The 25,445-nt window shown below is 40.5% G+C and overlaps 1 protein-coding gene across 4 annotated transcripts; it reads left to right on the top strand.

The window, feature by feature from the left end:
- Positions 1-1,370: 1,370 nt before the first annotated feature.
- CUNH12orf75 (chromosome unknown C12orf75 homolog) lies at positions 1,371-20,679 on the top strand. 4 transcript variants are annotated; one of them, XM_027680427.1, is made up of 7 exons: positions 1,371-1,463; positions 8,540-8,564; positions 14,827-14,862; positions 16,030-16,109; positions 16,903-16,938; positions 18,111-18,514; positions 19,577-20,679. In XM_027680427.1, exons 1-6 carry the CDS (start codon positions 1,421-1,423, stop codon positions 18,116-18,118), a joined length of 228 nt encoding a protein of 75 aa, XP_027536228.1. In that variant the 5' UTR covers positions 1,371-1,420; the 3' UTR covers positions 18,119-18,514; positions 19,577-20,679. The 4 variants fall into 4 exon arrangements, with proteins under 4 accessions (XP_027536228.1, XP_027536229.1, XP_027536227.1 ...); XM_027680428.1 differs by having other exon boundaries at positions 16,030-16,119; XM_027680426.1 differs by having other exon boundaries at positions 16,030-16,119; positions 16,898-16,938.
- Positions 20,680-25,445: the final 4,766 nt, after the last annotated feature.

The raw sequence follows: 25,445 nt of genomic DNA, 5'->3' as shown, positions 1-25,445 counted from the left end.
GTGCTGGCTGTCTGCTTGGAGGCTGGAGGTGGTGAAGTTGTGTGGCCATGCCTATGTGCCTGTTAGTTCTGTCTTATTAAATTGTAAACTGATTGTTCAGATTCAGGCAGTTTGTCAGAAGGGTATAGACAAAGACCCTGAAAATACTGACTTTCTACAAATGACATGAAAATAGGTGGCAAGCCAGAGGAGGGAGACCTTACAAATGCCCACCCTACTACATCAGGGAGGACATCAGGGAGTGTCCTCCTCAGGGCAAAAATCCGTAGGAGACTGGATGTTATTGACTCTGCTGCTTATGGAATTGCTTGGTTTTAATATGTGCTCTTTGGGAAGTCTCTGAGAGAATTGTGATGTCTTTTTTCCCGTTCTCTGAATAGACTGCAAGATCAGGCAGCAACACTTTATATCTGGTCCTTTTGTAGTGGACAATTATCAGTCATATGCACCGCTAAAGCATCTTTGTGAGCTGTTGAACAAATTCATTGTAGCAGTAATATCTATCTATCCAGAGTATTTGTAGTTGTATCTGAACGTATCTGTTGGGTTTCAGCTCGCTGGTCATTTAAGAGGACAGAGTAAGAGTATGAGAACCATCAGGGTTTTGAAGTATTTTACTTCTCTGTCTGAAAGACAGGTTTGGGTTAGCAGAAAGTAAAATTCTTTTTGGTAAATTATACAAATGTTCGATGAAAATGATTGCCTGCAGAATTTGTAAACTTATATTGCACCTTTCTTGGTGCTGTTGATATTAATTGGGAAAAACAAGTCTGCAGCTCTTACCAACCCAGTGGGTCTCCAGTTTCACTGTCATGTTTCCTATAAGAAGAGAAATACTGAAACCAACCAACAAATATTTTTTTAAAATAGTGACCGGGATGTTATTGATAGCAGATGTAGGGTTCGCTGCCGGGACCTGTGGTTACACTGGTGTTTCCCGTGGTGAATGAGGGGTGTCCCAAAGCTCCCGTGAAATGCGTGAGCCAAGGAGCATCTCCACTGCCCGGGGTGGGCTCTGGGCGGGGATCGTTAGAAGTCCTGCCGGCTTGTGCTGCAATGAGCCATATCTCCCGCTTAACAGCTCCAGGCCGGCCGGACGAGGGGAAAGCCCGGGAGGCGGGGGGTGGTCTTTCTCGGGGTCGAACAGGGGGTGTGGTGAGGGGATGCGGTGAGGGGCCGGGGCTGGTGCCGGGCGGCGGCGCCCGGGGCCGGCGGTTTCCCGGGCGATGGGTGGGGAGTGGAGGAGGAGGAGGAGGAGGAGGAGGAGGAGGAGGGGTCCCTGCGGCTTTATCTCCCACCCGGCTCCGCCCGCCACCGGCTGCCTCCCGTCGCCGCACCGCACCGGCAGCGCACCGCACCGGCACCGCTCTGCTCCGCTCCCTGCGCACCGGCGGGCGCAGCGCCGGGCAGGGCAGCGCCCATGGGCTGCGGCAACTCCACGGCCGGCGGCGCGGGCGGGCGAGGTAGGGCGGCGGCGGCGGCGGCGGTGCGAGGCGGGCGGGCGGCGCCGGACCGGGCCGGGCTGGGCTGGGTGGGTGGGCAGCGGCGGGAACATCCCCGCCTTGGGCAGCCCTGCGGGTCGGGAGGCTGCGGGTCGGGGGGCCGCGGCGGGCACACACCCGCCCGCGGCGGGGCTACAGACGCTGGTTTGGGGGATGCCCGTCTGAGCCGCGGGTATCGCTGCCCGCCCTCTTGCAAGAGCATCTTCCTTTCCCGAGCCTGATCCCTTTGCCCAGGGGACAGAGGATGATATGGCCTGCCGGGGGCACCGGCGGCTTTCTGGTGCCCAGTTGTCGCTAGAATCAGCACCTCCGACAGGAGCTGCCCAAGGCACAGAGAGCCCAGGCCGGGAACTGGACGTAAGGATCCCGCTGAGGGTGTAAGCTCCATCCTCTTTGCTTCCCTATAAGGCCACGAATGCCACTTCTGAAATGAATTTGTGCCACATCTTCTCCTTGCTTGTCGGAGAAGTTGGAGGATATTCCATGATAGAGGTTTCATGCATATTAATGTGTACGGCTGGCTGTTTCGTCCAGCCGGCCCCCTTATTTGTTCATTGCTGTTTTCAAAAGAGATAAGATCTGGGAAGATGGTGCTGTTGTGCTCTTCCTCCCCCCGAGCCCCGGCAGAAAAGGAAAGTACATGGAAACTGATAAGTGGACCTTCACCATGCAATTATAATACGAACATTCCTCAATCATTTTTCATCCTAAATGCACTTGACAAACATTGCCACCTGTTCCAGTATTAAGTCATTCAAATACACAGCAAAGCAGTGGCCAGACCAGTTAGAATTACTGGGTCTCCATCTCTTACTGTTTTGACTTACTTTATCCAGAGCTTCAGTGGTGCCTTGGGTGGTGCTAGTCCTGACTTGGTCATGCCTGTGAATGATGATACCTTCTCCAAGTTCTACATATGTATGTATGTTTGTAAATTGCACATATGTATGTAGGTTTGTGTGGTGTGTTGCTGGTTTACCTGTTAAACTCTGCACTTCATGCTCACAGAAGAATGGCTTTTCTGCCTTTATTGCTTACTTGATTTCTATTAAATGATTATAAATTAGGTTTTAGGTGTCATGTGTATCTATCAGAGGCTTCTCTCGTCCATAAAGAATGCACTATATGAATTTGCTTGAACTTTGTGCTCTTATTGGAGCTGTCCTGTTTGCACAGATGAATTATCTCCCATTAGTTGATTCCTGCATTGTGGTGAGTGGAAGTTCTTTCTGTATATGACAAGTCTAGCTTCATACCACTGAGGTGATCCTTGTTCACATCCCATTTCTGTTTCCTGGGTGAAAGCACCAGTGCAAGCTTCAGAGAAGTTCAGAGGAAAATTTTGAGTTCATTATTAGTTCCTTTGTGGTAGTTTCTAAATTAATGTTGATCTGGCCACCCTGTGGGACTTGTACCAGGATACAAATGGGTAAATGTCAAATACACTAACTCTGACAGCGGTGTTATTTAGCAAATTTTTTTGAACAAAAAGTTTGTTTAAATGTGTCCTGTTGCATTAAAGGCAGATATTTTAGGTTTTGGCTTGTAGATTAATAAAGTATTTTCATTGAAGGTACGACCCCTTTGATAGTTAAACTTACACTCTTATTCACAGAATATTTGAACTTGCATTTTGGCAACCTTTTGCATGCTCTTTAGAAATAGCCCGCAGAACTCCAATAGCTTAGCGCACGTGAAAAAATAATACCATGTAAAACACATCATCAGTATATTGGAATTATTACTGTTGCACTGGTAGACTTTTCCAAAGCAAATGCAGCTCTGAAAGGTCCAGTTCTCTTCTCACTTTCACCACTGCCAGTCAGAAAGTACTCTGTGCAGTCTATGGTCTTAAAACAACAAACAACTGGTAATAAAAATAAGATGTCAGATGTCTACTATTTATTTGCTTTATTTAACATTCCTTACAAAGTGTGTCTAATAAAAATTATTTTATATAGGGGAAGGAGAAGATGTACCATTTTTATTTTGAATCCTTGAACTTTTAATGAAAGTGCAACTCAGTATGTTACCAAAAGGTGTGAATACTGTGTAAATGCAAATTAATTTTGTGGCATGCACAGTGTGACTACATCTTTAGTGCTAAAGTTATGACTATTCTACAGTCAGTAATGTCAAAGCTACAGGTACATAACATGTAATTAACCTGTAACATTCTGTCATATCATAAGACTAAGGATAATATTGTAATGTACTTCACAGAATACATTAAATGTGTTATGCCAGTCCCCATTTTCTTACTTTGGTAAAATTCCTGTTGTAGCCTAGCTTGATTTTTCCTAAGTAGATGTATATAGTGATAGTTCAGCTAATCATATTATCTTCTGTTGCATGGCTAGAATGACATCAGAGGAGCTATCAGCCCTATGGTCTGTAAGATCTAAACTAATAGACATGATCTAGAATAACATTTCTGTCTGTGGCGCAGTACTCCAGAACACCAATATAACTCAGAGTTTACATGTTCTTCCCAGAGCATCAGACAGTGGCAAAAAGCTCCTGAATTGAGAAATGGCAACTTCAGTTATCCAAGTAAACTGATGTATACACATCCTTCTTAAATCACCTGGCTAGTTTATGTGCTAACTATGGATTATACTTAGTTTTTTTTAATTTCCTGACTTGCTATTTTCATTATGTTTTGTTACCTCACTTTACATATCCTTCTTTCATGTTATTTCCTGGTGTTTTAGAAGCTCAAAAATAGCTCTTCTTTTTTCTCTTTTTTGTTTTCCCACCTTTCAAAGTTATGGTTCTAAACATTAATTTGGTTTTTTTTGTTTTGTTTTGTGTTTTTGTTTGGGTTTTTTTTTTTTTTTAGTTAAGGCATTTTCCTAAATTCTAGTGTTGCTTTGCTAACAATTTTTAACTGTCTCCTCTTTTCCATATCTATTGTAGTAGCAGTGACAGCACCTTAAGTTGTGGTACTCACTGGAGGCTGTCAAAACAGAGAAGTTGTTATTCTGTGGAGAGCTTCAAATACAGTCAGGTTATGATGGAGAACTTTCACACGAAGTTTAAACAGATTTATTAACTTCAAGTTTGGTGGAATGCTCAGGAAATTGTCCTGCCATTCTATTGATCAGGTCAAGTCTGTGTACAGAACTCCCACCTGATGAGTTGAAGTAATCAATTTGAAGTAAATTGATGTAATTCTGTCCTGAGTTACAGTGGGTATAAATAGAATAAATTTATTGATGTTAGGACTTGATTCCATATTGCTGACTTTTGGAGCATATCAGAAAAGATCCTACAGTAGAAAATTCATTTGTAATCTTAACAATTGCATAGATGTACGTGTAATTTTGGGGAGGGTGTTATCTGCTTTTTGTAATGATTTGAATTATGTACAAGAAAACTTTGTTCATTAAAAAATAATGGGAAAATGTTTCATAATCTGCTCTAAAGTCAGATATTGACATTTTTTTGTATCCGTGTTTTTATTCATGAGTGGTTGCCTCTCATACTTTTTGTTTCTTATGAAGTTTTTTCTTTCACCTCCATTCACAATGCATTTCTCAGCCCAGAGGAATATTGTCTGTGGCTGTCAATGTCTTTCAATCACCTTTTGCACTTGGCCTGCGTTTACTGAAATCCCGCAGTGTCACAAACAGCAACTGCTGTTGTTTTGAAAGTTCAAAACTTCCTCTCACCAAATGGAAGATGCTTTGGAATACGTTCTTGTTCTTCTTGATTTGTGACTGTTTAAATGCTGTGGGGTCTTTTGAGGGATCACAGCTCTGCTACTCTAGGCAGAATGTTTTTCTTCTGTAATCACTTGGGCTTAGAGCAATACATGGCTCTTTTATTCTGCAGGCTGTACTCCTCCTTCTGCAGCTCTAAAATTCCAAAATGCACCCACAGTCCTGCTGTGTAGAGGCTGTGAGCAGAGAGGTCATTGAGGACAATTCAGTACTGCCTATTATTTTGTAGATGCAGCTTCCTGGCTGCCCTTCAATCTGCTGCTGAGGTTAGGCAGGTTTTGAGAAACCAAATGAACAAAAGCCTATCAAGACGAAGTTTGTAGGGTCAAGTACTGCCTTTTTTTAGACCAAGCTGATATAGTGGGAAAAAATGGACAGGCTTTCAAATATGTGAGGCTTTTCTCAAGTCATATATCTAAAACATTATGTCTCTGAGAGCACTGAGTCCTGCTGCTGTGGAACAGCTATACGGTGTTTGTGGATTGGTAGTAAACAAGATTCTTTGGCTGAACTTTTGGCAGAAGGAACTTGAGTAGCTATAAAATTATGTGTTGCTCAGTAAACATGCAAGAATTAGACAAATGTGTCAGTGAAGTAATAGGGTGAGGGTGAACAGATTGAACCTTATAAACAAACATGTCTGTATAAACTGAGATGTTATTGGGTTCCTTGTGAAGTAATATCTGTGTATAAGTTGTGTTCAGGCTCCTTAGTGAAGAAAACCTTAAAGTTTTTACACAGAGATTTTTTTATGGGCCGCCTCCATAAAATTATGTTCATTTGTAAGCTCTGAACTCTTGCAGGAAGAAAACTCTTTTCTGAACTGGAAATACTTTCAAATGTATAATTGAATACTTCAGTGGTATTTGAGTGAATTTCAACCAAACACTTGTTTCATTTTTGCTAGTGAAAATGAGAAATAACACCACTGAAATGAATGGAATCCCATCAATGAAAGTGAGGATAACCTGGTTTGTTGTGCTTATAAAAAAGTAGAAAACAGTGTATTTCTTATTATATGTAAAAGTGATCTCTTAAAAGTGGATTTGTTTTTATCATATTTGGTTCTCGCTGTTTTCATGTGAAATGCATTTCAAAATGCTGCAGTGGTTTTTTTCAGCAGTGGTACCCTCACTCATGTTCAAAGGAAGCAAATGCTGCCATGTGTGAATGCAAGTGGCACATTTCGAAACACAGGTTCATAACTGTATAGGTCTATCCAAAGCCCAGGTTGATGGGTCTGAGTGACATCTGCTGTCCCCAGAGTGAGAATGTATGTGTACCATAATGCATTGAAGACAGGTATGGCACTGGGCATGGGCAGTGCATGGTGATTGACTGGAACTTGAGTATCACCTCTGGGAAATGTAGCAGTACTGTGGGCACACAGTTCTTCTCACTCATCTTAAGGTTTCAGTTTGTGTATTAAACACTTTTGGTATACTTCCTGCCAGGAAGACATTAGTTTTTCAAGTGGGGATCTAAGTGCTGAGACCTTAGACTCAGAAAAGTCTTGGCAAAGGACCATGAACTTTTTTGGAGAAACTAAGTTCAATGCAGTGAGCTTAGATTAAGAAAATAAGAAAGTCATGGTTCTGGTGCAGAACAGGCACAGCACAGGAATAGCTTCTTCTGGAAAAAAATTAAAAATCGTGCTAGCTCCAGCTATGGAATTAAGCTTCTCAAAACCCATGTTGTCTGAAGTGTTGCTGATGCGAAGGCTCTGTCTAGATGTGCAGGGGGGTGCCCTGAAGGTACATAGCTGAGCTGACTCTAGATGAACTAGCATCTAGATGAACTAGATGAATCTCAGCATCGGCTGAGATTGAGCTTGCATGCGGCATTGCAAGGCCAACTTTCCACCTGGACAAAATTAATTTGAAAGGTTTCCATGTAGTGCTTTATAGACATGCCTATAAAGCCAAAAAGTCTCAGAAGGCTGCCTGGTAGAATAAAGTTTTAAAGCAAGGGCCTGAGCTCATTGTGAATAGAGATACTCCCTCCAAATTAATTAAGAGTTTCTGCTGATACATGTAGCTGTACTGAGATTTTGCTGACTCTAGAACCAAGACTAACAGAAGAAATGTGTACGGTCTTATGCAAGTCTAGTCTATGTTATTACTGGGAAAAGGAGGGATAGTCAAGTCATAGGAAATGGGAATGATATTATGTTCAGGAGTTAGCTGTAAAAGGTAATATTTCCTGCCATTCAAGCAATCCATTCAGGTAGGCAGAGCTGGAAAGCCTTGCAGGACTGCTTCTTCTTCTTTCCGTTTAAAATAAGAATGCAGAAGACATATCCTTACACATCAGCGAGACAAAAGATGTTTGCTATTAATCTATATTTTTCAGCCCAGGAAAAATAAAAGTTTTTTGAGAAATGAAGTACCATGGCTGAAAAAAAACCCAGCTTACTTCCAAACTTGTAAAATCTTTTGTATTGACAACTGGAGTTTCTTCAGGGTGAGCTCAGATCACCTATTGCTAAGTAGGAAAGGAGGAGTGAAAGGTTTTTCTAATGTCTGCCTTAGCTTGTGTAATTAATAGAAGGGATAATTTGCTGGTTACTCAGCTGAATTATATACCAGGAAGGGCAATATGGCATTAATGACTTGAGAGGAACAGGAAAGAGTTTGTACTTCAGTGAATGTTTCTCTCCCAACAAGAAACATCTGAGCTACCGAAAAATAAAAAGATCACTCACTGAGACCAGGCAGCCATGTTTTTTTTGTTAAATAGCAAGATGGATTAAGGGATGGTTGATCTCTTTGGATGTCTGGGGCTTTGGATGGATTGTGTCCCAATGTTTATAGTAGTTCTGCCTGGTTGTTTTATAAAACTTTGTTTATCTGGCAGGAAGAACAAAGCAGCATTTTACACATATAGTGCCAACTCTACAAATGGCAGAATAAGGAGGCATTTGGGAGTAACCACTTGGTTAATTGTGTTAACTTTGTAGCAGACCAAACCACCAGAAGGCTGAGCAAAGCAAAGCATATAAAATTCAGAAAGACTAGTTTTGTCTTATGTTGCTCTCATCTTGAGTGACTGTACCTGAGCACTGGTCCACAGCAGGATCATTTTCACACACTGAGAGTCTGGCTGAGATCTAAGCATGATAGACTTAAGGGATAGTATGGATAAGCATTAAGGATAAACTGAACAATCATGAGAAATGTGCTCTTTGACAGTAGCAAAGTTCTGTTGCTCTTTCTGCATTGTTTAGGACAATGAGAAATGCTTGCTGTGCTGTTGGTTGGTTTAGAGGATTATGCCATTATCTGGTAAACATGTACTTTTTTTTTTTCCTAGGTGCTACAGGGACTACTAAAGATGTGTAAGTACTTACTCTACTCTTCTCTTTCAAGTATGTTACCCTGGATTTATTTTCATTCCTACTAGCCTTATACCTTAGTCATACATGATTCATCTGGCTCCTAACATATAATTAACACAACCAGATGTTTACTGTCTTTAGTGACAGCTTCCATCTCCGCAAAACAACTCCTTGTCTTGTTTACTTTTCTACTGATTTCTTCCCTTGTTATTTCTCTAACTAAAATGTCTTTTGTCTGCTTCTGTTGAGATAGTTGTCTAGCAGAGGTGGGTTTTCAGACTGCTTTTCACCATCATGTGCCAGTACACCTTTTTCCCAAGGCCATGTAATTGTGTGAAGCAACCACAGGAATTTCCATCAAACTCCATGAGAGATTTAAAGAGCCACTGAGACAAATTTCCCCTTTTTGTATGAGACCCAGTAACCCATCCAATTTCCTTTTCAAAGTACCCACCTTCTCTAGATGTTCTCTGTATTAAAGATAGTATCTATCCTCTTGACACTGGGTAGCAGAGGGAGCCCTACCCATCCTGTTTTTCTCTAAATGTGCAAGGTCTGATCTTTATTGTTCTATTGCCTCGTGCCAACTTCAGGTTTTCAGAAAAGCAGCAGGGAAAAATCAACTTTTCTCAGCCCATTTTTCATTTGCTGATGCAGAAACATACAGGAACAGCTTTATTCAGCCATAAATTTATTTTTCTATCAAAGGAAACATTAAAGAACTCCCGAGGTCTTGCGTTCTATTTCATATAATTAGTATTTTCCACTAGAGTTTGCAACTGAGGGACCTGGGAAAGATTGTTTTGTTATGCAATAGGAACATTCTTCTGTTTTATTTACTTCACTTAGAATAAGTACTCTAATTAGACAGAGGAATCCTGGTGTAGAAATGAGGGCTGTCGAGTCAGATAAACAAGTGGAGAGAAGAGCTTAACAACAGGCTTATCCTTGCTATTAGAGAGCATGGCAGAGAACTAACAACGGGTGTCACTTGGCTGGTGAACACTGTTGTCAGAGATACTCTTGAGATCTGTGGTACCTATGCAGTCTGTTTTCTGGGTTTGCAGCACCAGACAATAAATAAATTACAGAAGGCAGTCTTGTGAGGAGCATCTTCTTGATGCAGCCTGCAGCATCCATGCCCTCAGCACTTCTAAATATATAAACCTACTGATATAATTTATATTAGGGCCTTTTTTATTGTTCAAGGTGAATGATTTAAGGACTGACTTAGAACTGCATCTCTCTCTTTGCTATCGATAGTTTTAAATTCTGAAATCACAAGCACTGTTAAATTACGAATTTAGTAGGCATGTTTCTGTGTTTTTAAGGTATAGGAATACAGAGAACTGTGGTTTTATGTGTGTAAGCATTTATAGAGCCAGGCTTCAGGGGTTAAAGTGAGAGCATCCTACTTATTAGTGTGAGATCATCTGTCATGCTTCAAATTAGTATCAAGATAACTTAGGAAAAAAATAATTACTAGTGCAGTCTTCAACAAAGTGAAAGGGTCAATCCTGGAGCCATTACTCTCAGAACTCAGAAATTTCACAGAATACTCTGAGTTGGAAGGGACCCATGTGGATTATCAAAGCCCAACTCTTTAAGTAGCTGGCCCATACGGGGATTGAACCCACAACCTTGGTGTTATTAGCAACATGCTCTAAGCAATTGAGCTAATCTCAGGGTTATCATTCAGATTAAGATTAGTAGAGCCAGCCAAACAACCCATGTGAGTAATAGCACGGTTGAAACTTCTTGTCAGACATTAGAGACACAGATGTGCTAATCAGGAATGGTAGTGATGACCCAAAAGCCTTAAATTAGTCATTCTAATATTTAAGAACAGATTTTTATGAAGGAAGAAAAATACCAGAAAAATTATTTTGGTTTCGTAGTAATGACCAAGCAGATGTATATTAACTAACATTATAGATCCACAAAAGCTTTTATTTTACATCTTTTTACTGTCATCAGCTAAAAATTAAAAGTTTCTCTTTAAAAAAAACTTATTGTTTTTTGCCATCAAATTTCAGTCATATTGATCCTGGTTCAGAAAATCATTTAGGTGTGTTCTTACTTACAGCATGCTTTTTGATACAGGATCTAGTTAAGAGATTTCTCATTTCATGACTGTGACTCATTGCCAAAGCACCAGTGTCTCCTGGAGTGAGCAGCCAGGTGGAAGGCGGGAGGGCTGAGTCCTGCTCTGAGCCATCCTGAGTGACTGTGGGGAAGCTGCTTTGCCCTCTGGGCCTTGAGTTTCTCCACCAATAGGACACGGATGATGATAAGATCTTCATATGGAAAGTTCTGTGAGGCTGAGGGCTGTGTGGCGACAAGAAGGACATAGAGTCTGAGAATGTGTTTCCACTGCGTGCTCCAACCCCGAATCTGTCATCCAGCTTCAGCCTGTGCTCCTGCCCCACTAATAAGGAAAAGTACATTGCTGCTAACTGGAAGAGCTTAGATATAGTGAGGGTAAAGTATACACCAGAAAGTATTGCAATGCCTGTGGTATTCAGAGTGTGGCTAAGTCTAAGGGAAGATTAGTAACAGTAGGAAGAAGAGGACACAGAAGTTCAAGCTTGTTTCAAAATATTTGGAGGAAATCCATCAAATACAAATGACAGACCGTTTTTCCCAAGAAACAATGAGAATCTGAGGAGTAGTTGTCTGTCACTTGTGCAAAGTTTAGTGAATCATTGCTGGTGGGACTACTGAGCATGGCTAGAAAGAGTCTGTATAACGCTCAGCACAAACAGAGCCATAAAAGCTGAGCTAAGAAGAATATGGATGGAATGAATTAATGTAAATGCCTGTCATTTGATATTTAAAATATTGGGTGAGAAATGGCAGCTTCTTTTACCATCGAGGGGACATAGGATTGATGAACGTAAAAGCTGACAGTTGAACCAAGCATGGTTTTCAGACTTTGGGTGACAGGAAGCCTCTTGGGACAGACAAAACCCTACCAAAAGAAACACTTATTCAGCCAAAAATACAATGCCATTTTATGGATTTGCTGTTAAATCTGGCTACAGGACTCCATCCACACTACCTGCTGAAAGCTGTGCTCTTGGTTCCTCTGCAGAACAAGTCAACAACATCTGAGGGAAGAGGCAGCAATACAGCAGCAGATCAGCATGAAGCACATTGGACTGTTAAGTTCCTTTTGCTGTCTGTTCCTGGTGCAGAAAAGCTTATCCTAGCTTGTTCTCCCTGGAGAACGGTTGGACTTCTGTATCCTATACGCTCTCTGTGAGTCCAGTAGATGTGGCAGTGGGAACACTGCCAAAACCAAGGGAGCTTCTTCCCATTCTCATTTCCATGTGGTCGAGTGTTGCCATTGTAGCTCTGTTCCCCAGAGCCACCTGTGTTCACCCAGCCTGGGCACAGAAGCAGTGGCTCAGCAGACATTTGAACATGTGAAATTAGTGGGCTCCTTTCAAGAGGGGCCCTTGAGCCACAGTGTGTGAAGACAAGATGTGTGTGAATATGTGTCATAAATAAACTGGAGCAGTACTCCTTCTCATGCTGCTTCGAAAGGAATCCCCAGAAAGGTGTGGAAAATGACTTCTTCCTTAAGTGCCCTCAAGAGATTTTTTCTTTCTTTTCCCTCTCACACTTCCACATTCCTCCTGTCTCTGCTCACCTCCTCTTTCCTGGCAGGACTACAACAGTTTGCACCCAATCATCACCCAGCCCAAGAGCTATGATCTGTACAAACCCACATAGTTTTTGCTGTTGTGCATTTGAAGGAAAAGGTATTGCAAAATTAGACTTTCATTTATAGCTATTGAGAGGAAAGGAAGAAAGCAAACTGTTTAAAAAAACTCTGTCTTTTAAATCACAGACCTGGATAATTTGTTTTAGTGAGAGAATGGCAATAATGGTCAGTGATACCCCATTACAAAACATTTCTAGAACAGAAGAAAATAGCCCTGTTGCATAGTAGAATTTTTTTTAAAACATTAATTTCCTGTTGGACAGTATTGATTATTATTCTTACAACTCTATTTTATAGGAATTGTGTATGAAGTTGTCAGTGCTTTTAAAGGATTCTTTTCCCTGCACAGTAGTTAATCTGGATTATAGAAAATGTTCCCAGTTGTATGAGAAAATCAGTCCTGTGACACATTCAGTTGGTTCAGCAGAATGATTGTGATCTTTTGGCACTCAAAATCACTTCCTTAAAGTAGTATTTGTTGTTGTTTTTTTTTTTTACCTAAAAATACATCCTCATTTCTACCCATTAATATACACATGCTTTCCATTTTCTTCAGGAGAAATTGGACCAGGTAGGACAGAGCAGTTTCACTGTCTTCAAGGAAAGTTGTCTCTGCATTCTTCTGGCTCTGTGTGTGTGAGGACTGTAAGGTGACTTAGGCTACCTCGTGGGGTCACAGGAGATGTGAGGTGCCTTCTGAAATGGCACTAGCTCTTCCAGGGAGGAATGACAGGAGGGCCAGGGAATGACAGGTTTATTGCTCAGTCTCTCTTGAGTGGTAAGATGTAGACAAAGACAGCAGATGAGGAGGCCCAGTGCTATGCCTTGCACGAATATCATTTAGCAAAATTGCAGCATAATTAGATTTACCTGAAACCTCTACTATTAAAAAGACCTGTGTACCCTTATTCACTGTGCTGATGCAAAAAGGATAGTTAATGTTCTGCCACTTAGAAAGAAAGTAGATGTAAGAAGATTTCCAACTTGTAGCAGTATTTTTAAGGCATTTGCTACCCTCACAGAAGAGTGTGAGTGAGTTTTAAGGGTGTTTTCTTGCATTTAAGCCTTCATCTTGCTACGAGCTCCCTGCACTTCAGACCAAAATCCCTTTGACTTCATGGGTCCATAGGGGCATACAGTCCTAACAATTAAACAGTAGGCACATGAACCTTTTAGGATATACAAATTACAGTAAGAAAAGTCATATATTATTGTTCAAGATCATAGTTCAGAAATGCCTACAGTATGGATTTAGCCCTAATGCTGGGTAAAGGCCAGCTCTCAGTTTTATTGCCTGGGAGCAGATCAGAAATGCGTGGACCAGCTCATGATGGGGGAGTAACTTTGCTTTGCTCCCATGGTCCAGGCAATTAATCCTTCAATGGGAATATTCAAGTGAAGATACCTGGATGAACAGCCTGTGCACGAGCACTTCCACAGCAGAGCCCTCCTTGGGTCGTGGTGCATCTTCACTCTTTGCAGCCTTCCCTGAGGCACCACTGTGGCCATATTTCATGGCTCCCCGAGCTGCTGCAGTGCATGATTCCTCCTTGGGCAGTTGTCATAGTTGCCCCCAGCTGTAGGGAAGGAGTGAAGGATATCTGTGGACTGAAAGGCACTCAAGTTATCTTGCCTCTATTTTTATTGCTAGGTTGGTAGGTTACAGACCAAGCTAAAGTGCAGCTGCTGCCCCAACCATACTCAGCCATGCAAGCAGAGCTCAAAATCCAAATATTTAATCAAGGGTGGGTGAGTGATTTTGGTGAAGACTGAGGTTGAGGCACAGACTGAGACTGCAGCACAGGCACTATAACTTGAGGGAGTAAGAATAATGTTTTTATATTTTCCATACTGCATTTGCCATCACATCAGTGCTGATTACCCTCTGCTCTGGTTCAGCTGCACTGGACAGTATTTCAGTGGGGGAAATCAAACCTCAGTGGCTCCCTGTCTATCTACAGAGTGACCCATGATTTTATTCTAAAGATAAAACAGGAGTAATCGCCCATTTATGAGGGATTGATAGTAGTGATTTGGTTTGCAAATAACGGACGTCAAGAATTGCAGTACTTCATTTTATAGAGAGGCCCTGTAGCAGCTCTTGGCACAGCTGCTATGAAAGTTTGTCTCTCTTCATCCTCACTCCCATTGCTGCAGGGATACCCAGGTCCTTCCAGTCCTCTTTTGGGGGAATAGGATGCCAGGCTTGTTCCTGCTAAGTGTGGAGCAGTGTGGAGACTCACTGAGGAAAAGTGTTAATTTACCTTTTTCAGCTCCCAAATCTACTTTCAGGTGTCACTGGTAGGGGTCATGAAAAGTAAGCTACATCTATTCTTGATCTCTTCTTTTAGATTGGGGATTTGTCACTCTTTTTATACCTATGTGAGTACTTTATTGAATGGTGGATGACCTGAATTAAACTGGGGTCAGTAATAACCCCCTTCTTCCCTTACTCCTGAATCTACCCAGATGGCCATAGAGCACCTGAAGGAAAGAATCTGCTAATGTACTTTGTATCTTTTGATGTTGCAGAGCAGAAGAATCTGTATCAGATGATGACAAAAGGAGGTAGGTATTCGACTGGAGCTGGCTTTATTTGCTACAGGCTACAGTTTTGCCAGTAGATGTAGATCCTTCCTTCCCTCCTGATTGCCACCAACACCAACAAAGCGGAGGAAAAAAAAGACAAGAGAGGAGGAAATCTCACACAGAGCCTGGTATTGATAAGTCTGCCCATCCTGTTATTGAGTTGGGGAGATGGGAACTTTGTGGCAGAAAGAGCACATTATCTCACAGCAGTAGGTGATGTGCTGGATAAGGGCCAGAGGCCTCTGCCTTCACACCAACCCTGCCACAGAAGATGCCATTAGCACTTGTGGGAGATCTCTGCAGGGCTGGAAGTTGAAAGAAGTATGAGCCTATCATCAAACAAATTAGAAATCAACTCAGACCCCTAGGAGCTGAAGCAGGTGTGATTAATTTGGCATCTAATGGGGCAGAGCAGTGTAGTGGGAGCCTCTGCAAGTAACTCCAGGCACAGCAGAGGCTCTTGAGGACTCAGAGTTTTATCTCCCCGCACCAGTTAGTCCCTGCTTTTCATACAGGCGTCAGAGCCAGACAGTATGCTCTGTGAGGCTTTGAAGGGGAGAGGGCTATGAAAGTGCTTAACACCCTTGTGGTTCTTCCTACTAACAGTTTTCTGCAAGTGTGACCCTAAGCAGGGGAAAGCAGATCCTATTTGTTAATGAGGTCAAAATGCTGTTTAACTGGTATGTGTTTTTTGAAGCAAGGTGCTTTGGTGGTCCCAGTGTCAAACATCACTATGAGATAAGCTCTGTCCTCAGCTGGATATATTCAGTGTCTAGAAGAAGCTGGGCATGTGGGGTTTATTGTCAAAAGACAGCTGGGATATAATGACAAATAAATAAATTTTCACTCAATTTTTTTGAGTGAAAAAAATAGCTCCTTTCACATGCTTGGATCCCAATTAAGAATAAGAGCTGGCCTCAAGGATTTTTGGTTTTTTTTCTTGGCACCATATTAGCAAGCACGTGGCACTTAATATGCACTTCTCCCATGTCCGTGGAAAAGGAGGGCTCCTCTGTGGGTGCTCTTGCAGAGTGCTCATTTCTTTGACCATCCATGGTCTTTGTGATGCTGCTGCGTGATGTTGACATTACAGGGAGAAGTGTGACGATTAAGCTCTGATGTCTCTTTAATTGTTTCTTAAACCAGGAACTATGGAGGTGTCTATGTTGGCCTGCCATCGGAAGCAGCTGCCATGGTTTCCAGTCAGACAAAAGCTGCACCGAAAGGTATTGCAAGGTTGTGTATTGCATTTCTCCTGCTTTCTATGGTTAATTTTATCTAGTATGTCCTTTAAAAATCAATTATTATTTCAGACAGACTGGCTAGCCTTGGAACCTCTTAAGGCAGCAGGCCTATTTGTAATTGTCACAGTGATTGTTCCCATTTATTTTAATTTTAACATGCTTTTGCAGAAGGATCCTAGAGCGGATGCTGACAGTGTGGTACATTGTCTTCTGAACAGCTTCTCCACACTCTGAGTGCTCTGTGAATTGAAAGAAAACAAAACCCTGTTAGGACTAGGAATCTGTGATAGATGCACTTGCAGGGCCTCAGCGCTATTTTTAGTTTTGAAGGTATTTACTTGCATTGTGGTGAATTCCAGTAATAACAGTTAGTAAGTGCTTGCTTTCAGGTTTATTTCTGTTCTTACATGAAAGCCAGCAGAAACTGTTTCTTTTCCATGTTATATTTTTGAACAGTGGGAAGAAGCATTACGTTTATGGGTACTTAATAGAAAAGTCATAAACAAATGATTATGAAATAATGTAATATGTTTTTGATTTAATACAGCAAAATGCTGCTGTCACATGCATACAGCACAGTGTTTAGTCACCGACTTCTAAAATTTGCTACAAAACAAGAAAATGAAAAACAGTAACATTATTAACCAAAATAATAGTAGCTGGTTTTGGAACAGTACTACCTTTGTTGAAAGGTTTTTTTAAAATGGTATTCTAAATTAGTGATGTGTTACAATGTTTTAACCATCTTTATATTTTGTTTTCTAATTAAGATTAGAAGGAAATAAAGACATCAAGATGCAAACAGCTGGAGGTACAGTATGTCTTAATTAACATTATGTGCTTGGCATGTATTTGTTGAACAGAAACAAGGTAGCAATGCTCTCTGCACTGCTCTCTGGTGAAGTTCATCAGCAGTGCTTAGACCGGTATCTGCACAGACAAAGCTTTTTCCAGGAATGAGTAATTTGCAGTTAGAAAACATCTTCTCTCTTTTGGGGAGGACTTTGAGGACCAAAGTGTGTCACCCATGACGTCATGTACTGGAGCTTTCCTCTTGCTATGGGAGAATCTGTGGGGGCTTTGTTTTCCACCAGCTAAGATAGGGCATTGAAGATTTATAGGCTCTGCTCCTGATTTAAGAGTTTTGAATAAATAACTAAAAAAAGGTCCTTTATAAGTTCATGTCTGCAGAAAAATAAAACAATCTAAGTTTCCGTTCAGAATTTGAACTAAGTAAATATTGACAATTTTTGATAGGGAACTGCTTTGATGTCTGGCCAGTGAGGAGCGGGAAATTATAAAGCTGCCAGCAATTTCCATAAGAAGCAGAACCCTTTTCTAATTGTGGTGAAGAGCCAGAAACAGTTTTGGCTGGTGTCACTGCTGGATGCAGGCCTAGTAGAGTGGAACACACATATAGTGAGTGTCTTTAATCATATGAATGGTTAAAGCTCCATGGGCTCTTCTAGCAGCAGTCTTAAACAGGAAGACCTTCAATTGGTCTTCACAGCTAATTTCACAGCTGAGATGTCTAAGCTAGTAACACCATCACCCTTGACCAGGTCAAGGCTGAAGCACCTTCTTCAGGTTGCAGCTTTCCATCTGTGGCTTATGAACAGAGTTTGGATTAGGTCCTTGTCTAGGTGCTTTAGTTAAATGCCTGAGGTCAGGTAGAATCAATCACTTGACATTTTTTGCTATTTAGAATAGTTGAAAATGCACTTTACCTTTATTCATGCAAGATCAGGGCTTGTCTGCTGACTCAAGTCTTACACAGATGATCAGCTTTAAATCTGCAAAGGGTCCTCTGAGCTCTGCAAGTTTATGTACATGTGTGTCTGCAGGTCATAGACTACAAATCTCTCAGCTTCTAGTGACAACTTAGTTCTCTGGTTTATGCATAGAGTGTTCCTGTATTGCTTTACCAATATTGTTTTACCAGTCTACCTAAATCTGTTCCTTTTTTTTTTTTTTTTTGAACAGTCTGCTAAGACCAGTTGCCAGTGCTTTAGAGAGAGCTGTCTTTGTGCTGAAGATTTTAATATTTACGTAGCCTTCTGGAGAGCAAGAGAGATCAGAGCACCAAAAAATCTAAACTGTTGCAAGTTCCAACTACGGGTAAAGCTTAAAAGTACAGCGTTGCATCAGTTTCCTATGATGGTTGGATTATGGAAACCTCCTGCTGTTCTCCAGTGAAAAAGAAAATTAGTGAACTCATGGTGGATGTTTCTGCATAAGAGCTAACTTTGATGATCTGCAACTTATTTCTCTGTGGCCATATTGCAGATTTCATCAGCTATCAGCTACGCTTCATATATTTTCTCCAACAATTTTTGATAGATTTTATATAGAAAACCATCACTACTGTCCACTCAATAGTTCCTATGGTAGGTTCCTGTAAATTAATTGCTAATTTAATTCAGAGTAATATATTTGACACATTTGCATCTTTTTGGTAATATTGCAAATTTTAATACTTATTCTGTGAAAACTTAAGAATAGGATGAAAGAAGCATAAGATCATCAAGTTCTTTATAATTACTGCTGTCACTTTTATACAGTGAGACAATATTAGTGTTTAGTTTTCACCATTTAAAAAGATGTTGCTCAAGGAAATTTATTTCAATAAGAACAATGTACTTCATCATAATATTTACGTCTGTTTATATTTTTCTTCAGCTATATCTCTTTTATAAAACACTACATGTAAAAAAATACTAATGAACTATTATGTTATGTGTTCTATTTCATGTAATGTTATAAGACATGTCCTTGCATAAGGATGAAGTGATAATATTTTCAGAGGTAGCAGGACTAAACTCCAGTGCTATATCCTCCTGACTTTTAGAAGATTTTTGATCACAATTAGATTTTTGTATCCCTGACTCATTCATAAACATCTCCAGTATGGCAAATTGAAACAGAATGAGTGTTATTATTACTCGAGCAAATTTTTGAGGTTTTAAAGTTCATTAAGTTAATAGCAACTGTAAGTTTTCCAGATAACATAAAACAGATTGTACATTTCCATATGGCTGAACAAGTATTTAAATTATTAAAGCCTTTTGCATAATTCTTTAGTAAAATTTTTTAATGGGACATGATATGCCATACACTTTAAACAAACAAATAAACAAAAAAGCCCAACTCACACTGCATTAATGTATTACTGTAGATCAATGACCACTTTGAAAATTAAAAGAAAAAGGGCCAACCAGAAAATTTGGACATGAAGAAGTAAACCACTGTGAACCATGAAATTCCTGCCCATTTAACCGATACCTCTCATGACCAATGAACAAGGTTTGACTATGATATCCAGTAACTTGCAGCTTTGACTTTTAAATAGAGTTAGTTTGATGTGAGGCTTGCAAAAAGAGATATTTAAAAATATTCCTTGCTTGTCCTTTTTTTAAGTATTTATGACATTATTTATTGCTATTCTCTAGAAATCTGCTACTTGGGTTATCAACGATTTCAGGCTTCCAGCTCCTGAAGACAAATATGCATCTCATTCTTGACCCCTTCGACCTCAAATCAAGATGAAATAAGCTTGAAGATTAAGATGTGGTGTTAAAATATCTCATTGTGAATGAATGTCTGTTGATTTTATCTGCAGAGTCTTGTTCTTGCAAGCCAAGCTGATGAGAACTCAAGTAGCACTGAGTAATAAACATACAGGCTTGCTTCTCACCTGCTTACCATAGCATAAGGGTATAGTTTCCATTTCACATGTTCCACAAATGGTCTAAACAGTTTGCACAGCACAAGTTTATTTAGTACAAAGCAATTAGGCCCATGCCTGACCTGATCACGATTGCCTTTCCCAAAGCAGAAAAAACACCAGTCGTCCTAGGATACATCATCATTCAGCTAGTGCTCGAAAAGCCAACAACAGATTCCAGTAATCAACCCAGTTGTTTGTCCACTTCTATCCTTCAGTTGCTGGGAAGAATCATCAAAAAGGTGGACAGGGCTGAACTCGAACATCACTTGTTCTGCTACTGACATCTGAACCCCCACGTGTGGGCAGAAGAAAGAAAGAGATGATTGCTAATGAATAGCTCCCACCGGTTGGTGGTGGGACAGTTGCAAGGGGTATTTTACTTGGTTTACGTCATTGCTTGTTTTTCCTGTGCAGAGCTAAAGAGAAGCTTGGAGCACTTAGCAGAATTGGTCTTTTAATGTTTCATCCTCCTGAATGTGTGGGAGGTACGGTGGTTTCTTAATATTTTTGTTCCTCTGCATCATTTACTCTCAAAAGCTTACTGATAAACTGACAAATGTTCAGCATCATGGACTGGAGTCTCTAAAATAGATAACATTTATTTATGCTACGCGGGCCTGTACCCATCAAACTAAATAGCCAGGGCCATGCCCTTGTCTCTGATTTGCAGACTCTTGTTTTCCCAAGGACAAGATCTAGAAACTGCTTGACAGGACACTGTATTCTGCCTTGGCTGAATCCCACTTAGGAAACTGATTTTCTGCTCATCAAAATTCCTCTCTGGTGAGCAGCCTTTGTTAATAAAAGCACATGATCTTTCATGGAGAAATGGGTGTATCTGCTTTTTAAAACTTACAACCTATGGATATTTCTGTTACTAGGAGGAACAGAAAAGAAACCCTACATGCCAGCTTCCAGCTGTGCATTTGATGGCATCCTTGGAGAATATTTAGGCACTCAAATGGTGGTTCAGTGTGAGAATTAAAACCAGAACACAAGGAGCCATTGAATGACAGAGTTATTATTAAGGAATATACTTTGCTTTAAATTACTATTTATGAAAAAGAGACATTTAAATGTTGGGGCTGTAATACCATTTCCCTTGCTGTTGTCACTCTGTCTCCAGCCAGAGCTGGGGAGCCAGTGAAAATAGTTCAGCAAAGAGTGGATTAGGGCTTTGTGATCTCAGAATATTTGATCTGAGACTCTTTGACAGCCCAGAAATATGCTTGAATTCACATAACTCTGAAAAGTGACTCTTGAAAAACTCTGGAGTATGAAAGCATAGGATTGAAACTACAGTTTGTGATTAGCTGAAAAACAATCAAAATATCTTGGATTGCAAATTTTGGTCTAGTACAAACTATTTCACCTCGAAGACAGCTGCTCTTTTGAATTATGCTGATAAGACAGTGCATTTGTTTTGCTTTCTTCTTAATGCAGGACCTGGAGCTTTGTTGTAAGGGCCCAACTTCTGAGTGTCTGGTTAGTCCAGACAGAGGCACTGCCCATCTTGTGTGTGCCATCCACATCCTAGTGTAGTTCAGAGGATGTGACATAGATCTAAACCTCTGTGTCGCTCAAGGGTTAAATCTGTCACTAAGAGGGTTGCAGAAGACCTGGTAAAGGCTGTTGTAAGCTCAGTTAGGACTTCATTCACTAGAAATGAAATCCTTTCATAGCAAAGAGTCCACACAAGGCTGATGCTGCAGAAATTCATAAAGGTGAAATTTGTCTCTAATGAACACAAGGTACTAATTTACTTGATTTCATGCTGCCTGTCTAGCAGAGGAGTCTGTGCTATATTGGACTATGGCTGAAATGGCATCACTATTCTCTGTCACCCACGCAAGTCTAGCAATTCTCAATAATCATGCTTCCCAAGCAGTTGGTGAGTCACTGCTGATCTGTTTCCTGCAAAGTAGACCTCTGTTTCGTTCCCATGGTGATCAGAAGTGACAATTATTACGGACTGCTACTACAGTTTCTCAGTTGTGTGTACCCACTAAAAGAAGCTCTTACCTGGTTACAGTCCCTTGGTGTTTTGCAGTACATCGTTATTGCTTCCTGTTGACAGCAATTTAAACACTTCAGGTGAGTTGGCTTTGTGGAGAACATGCTGAAGGAGGGGGATTTGTGGAGTATTTTTGTTTGGAGCAATGGTGTGCCAGTATTGCAGGAAACCTTTTGAGGCTGGGCAGAATGATCCAACCCTTATTTTAAGAACAAACATGCACAGAACTTAGATTTATCATAATAGGAGCCATTTCATTTTACACAATCTGACAATTTTTGCTGTAACTCTAGGCTTTGCAAACAGAAGAGTGTTTCCCAGACAGCAACCTGTCACCCATCTTGTGGGACTTTCTGTATACTGGTCACTATCTGGTCACTATTAAAATACCTACAGCTGAAGGTAGGACTCTGCTTGTGAAATGGATCATTCTGTGAAGTGCGGTGAAACTCTCATTAGAATAACTCTACTGAGAAAAGAATTAGAAAGATACCATTGAATGAAGCCTGGATAAAAGGGGACTTCCTGTGCCAGAAAGGAGGAAACACATAGAGAAGGAGAATTATGATATTATGCAGTGAAGACAGATGTAGAAAGAGGTTAGGAACAGAAAATGACGTAAAAAAAGAAATACCTTAATTAAATATCTGCTCCATTTCTCTGTGATTCTAATCTCTGGAAAACAGAGCAAGAAGTAGACCGCTGCCAAATTGTTTTAAGACTGAAGAGAAATGGGAGTTAGCTTATCAGTTCATTCCAACCCTCAGATGCCTGAGACTGCAAACCTTTGGGGAAATAACTTGTCTCATTTTTATTTGCTTCATGCCTAGTGTAATGAGCCCATGAACCTTATAGGTCCTTTTGGGTGTTACCCAGTATATATAAATATCCTGCCGTCTCTTTCAAAATTTCTGTTGATGTTCCCTTAGTTTGTCTCTCTACTGCAGACCGAGAAAATACACAAGATGTAAAAATAATTAACAGGGTTAATACAAGAAAAGATTACAGAACATGCGAAAAGGAAGTAAGAGCTTAATCTGAAAAACAGGGTTGAGTTAGAACCTAAGCTTTGGTTTAGTTATGCCATGTGTTTTAGATTTTTTGTATAACTAATGAATCACTGTGCAAGTGGTTAGTTTTGTCACAGCACCCTTTTTGGTATTCTGGGAACTGTCAGTGCGCTCACAGTATTTTTTTTCTAGTCTTTGATTCCTATGTTATAGGAGATGGCAGTAATGTGAAATACTAAATTCCACACTTTGCCTTTGTTGCCCACTTTTTATATTGGCCAAATCTCTGTGTTGTCTGTAGGACGGACTCAGCTCCGTAAAAGCTGAGCTCATTGGATTCTTACTGTAAGGCTGTGATTCAGAACAACATGTTAATTAGAGGCAGGTCATATTTGCTAACTGTTTTGTGGGGGACTGTTGGAAAATGTAAAACTTTGTTGCAGTTAGAGAGGTAGTCAGACTTTGGAGAAAGTCCACACTGTCACTACCAAACTTTACTTGACAGTATGCAAACATAACACTACACACATAAATAAAAAAAATCAGGGAGGTAACACACACCTTTAAGCTTATATCTAATATCATATTTATGGTTATATATCACTGGACACTGAATGTAACTTTGAGCTATGAATATTTACCTACAGCTAGGTTTGCATTCCCCAAATGATATTGCTGTAAGGAAGCCTTGGAAGGGCTTCCTGGTACCTGCTTTGTTTGTAGGAACCTCACGTGCTTTTGGGAAATCAGCAAATAGATTTTCTCTAAAATTAAAATATTGAATCAGATCTTAATGGATAAATAGTATCACTTGATCAAACTCCAAATATCTGCTTATTAGAACAATGTACTTCGTCTTTGAAGTCTCACATGAAACAAGTTGCATACTTCTTTTTCCTCTTACAAATTGTGGATTACTTTAATAAATAAATAATTAAATTATTTTAGTTTTACAAAGTAACTGCTTCGGATCATTAGGTAAAACCAAAACAGTTTTGGCAGGGAACTAATTTGTAATAAGGAGACTGTGCCAGCCTGGGGATACAGAGGTTCTATAAACTCCAAATTATTTGTAATAGCATGAATAATGGTTGGAGAACTTTCATAGCACTGTTAAAGAGTCTTTGTTTAAGACATCATTATTTGTATAAGGATTGCTTCTTGAGAAACCCAAGATTTCCAGTGAAAAGAGCCCTGAAAATCACTACTTGGAAAATTAGTTTTGATTTATGATAATATTTTTTCAAGAGCAGTGTTGTATTTTTCTCTTTGAGTTTTGAGAGGAAGCCAAATTCTCTTTTGAGCCAGTGAGGTAAACAATCTATCTCTCCTTGCCTGCAAACAATTGCAGACAATTCTCATTCAGAGGTACAAGAAAAAAATAAATGGTATTGACTAGCTCTATCATGGGGACATATATGTTTATACACTTGAAATTAATCCAAATCTTTAACAAATTAAGATAGATTAGGTTAGATTTCATACTTTATCCTTTGAAGTATTTTCATTAAATCATGGTATTATTTTTTCCCTGTTGGTTGAAGTAATCCCTGGCAAAACTATTTCTTCTCTATTTTTTGTAAAAATGTGTAATTCATTATAGTTTTCAACACTTCTTGCACTATTTCCCATTTTTATCTTGAGTTCACCTTCTGGCATAAAACTCTGCCACAGCCTGTGTTTTACCTTTGCTCAGGTGAGCACTCCAAGTGGATGCCACTGAAGAACATTTTACCCTGAACACTGTTTTTTTCAGCTTCAGTTGAAACATGGACAGTGCTGCCTGATCATTCTCTAGGAGGAGTGTTTACTACAACGTGACTGTATCATCTTGAGACTTGGACTGAGATGGTTTTAGGAATCTTCATTATCCATGAGGGTATTGAAAGCTCATCTTGCCTCCTGCATGACACCTCCTTGTCATGGTTTAACCCCAACCAGCAGCTAAACCCCATGCAGCTGCTCACTCAATCTTCCCCAGTGGAATGGAGGACAGAATCGGAAGAGAAAAAGAGAAAAAATTCGTGTGTTGAGGTAAAGAAAAATCCGCACACACAAGCAAAGCAAAATAAGGAATTCATTCACCACTTCCCATGGACAGGCAGGTGTTCAGCCATCCCCAGGAAAGCAGGGCTCCGTCACCAGTAACAGCCACTTGGGAAGACAAATGCCTCACTCTGAAAGTGTCTCTCTTTTGTTCGTCTTCCCCCAGCTTTATATTCCAAGCTTTATATGCTGGTATGGAACACTCCTTGGGTTGGTGGGGGTCAGCTGTCCTGGCTGCGTCCCCTCCCAACTTCCTGTGAATCCTTAGTCCACTTGCTGGTAGGGTAGGGTGAGAGGCAGAAAAGGCCTTGACTCTGTGTAAGCACCGCTCAGCAGTAATGAAAACATCCCTGCATTACTGGCACTGTGTCCAGCACAAATCCAAAACACAGCCCTATTCTAGCTACTCTGAAGAAAATAAGCTCTTGTACCAGCCCAAACCAGCACACTCCTTCAAATACACCTGTGGACAAGCAGCATTGTGTTACAAAGTTGGAAGGCACAAGATGGTGGGAAAGCAC

Source organism: Neopelma chrysocephalum, unplaced genomic scaffold, assembly GCF_003984885.1.
Source record: "Neopelma chrysocephalum unplaced genomic scaffold, ASM398488v2 Primary Assembly neopelma1_59, whole genome shotgun sequence".
Lineage (NCBI taxonomy): Eukaryota > Metazoa > Chordata > Aves > Passeriformes > Pipridae > Neopelma > Neopelma chrysocephalum.
The sequence above is the reverse complement of the archived record's forward strand: the minus strand, read 5'-3'. Positions and strand labels throughout refer to the sequence as shown.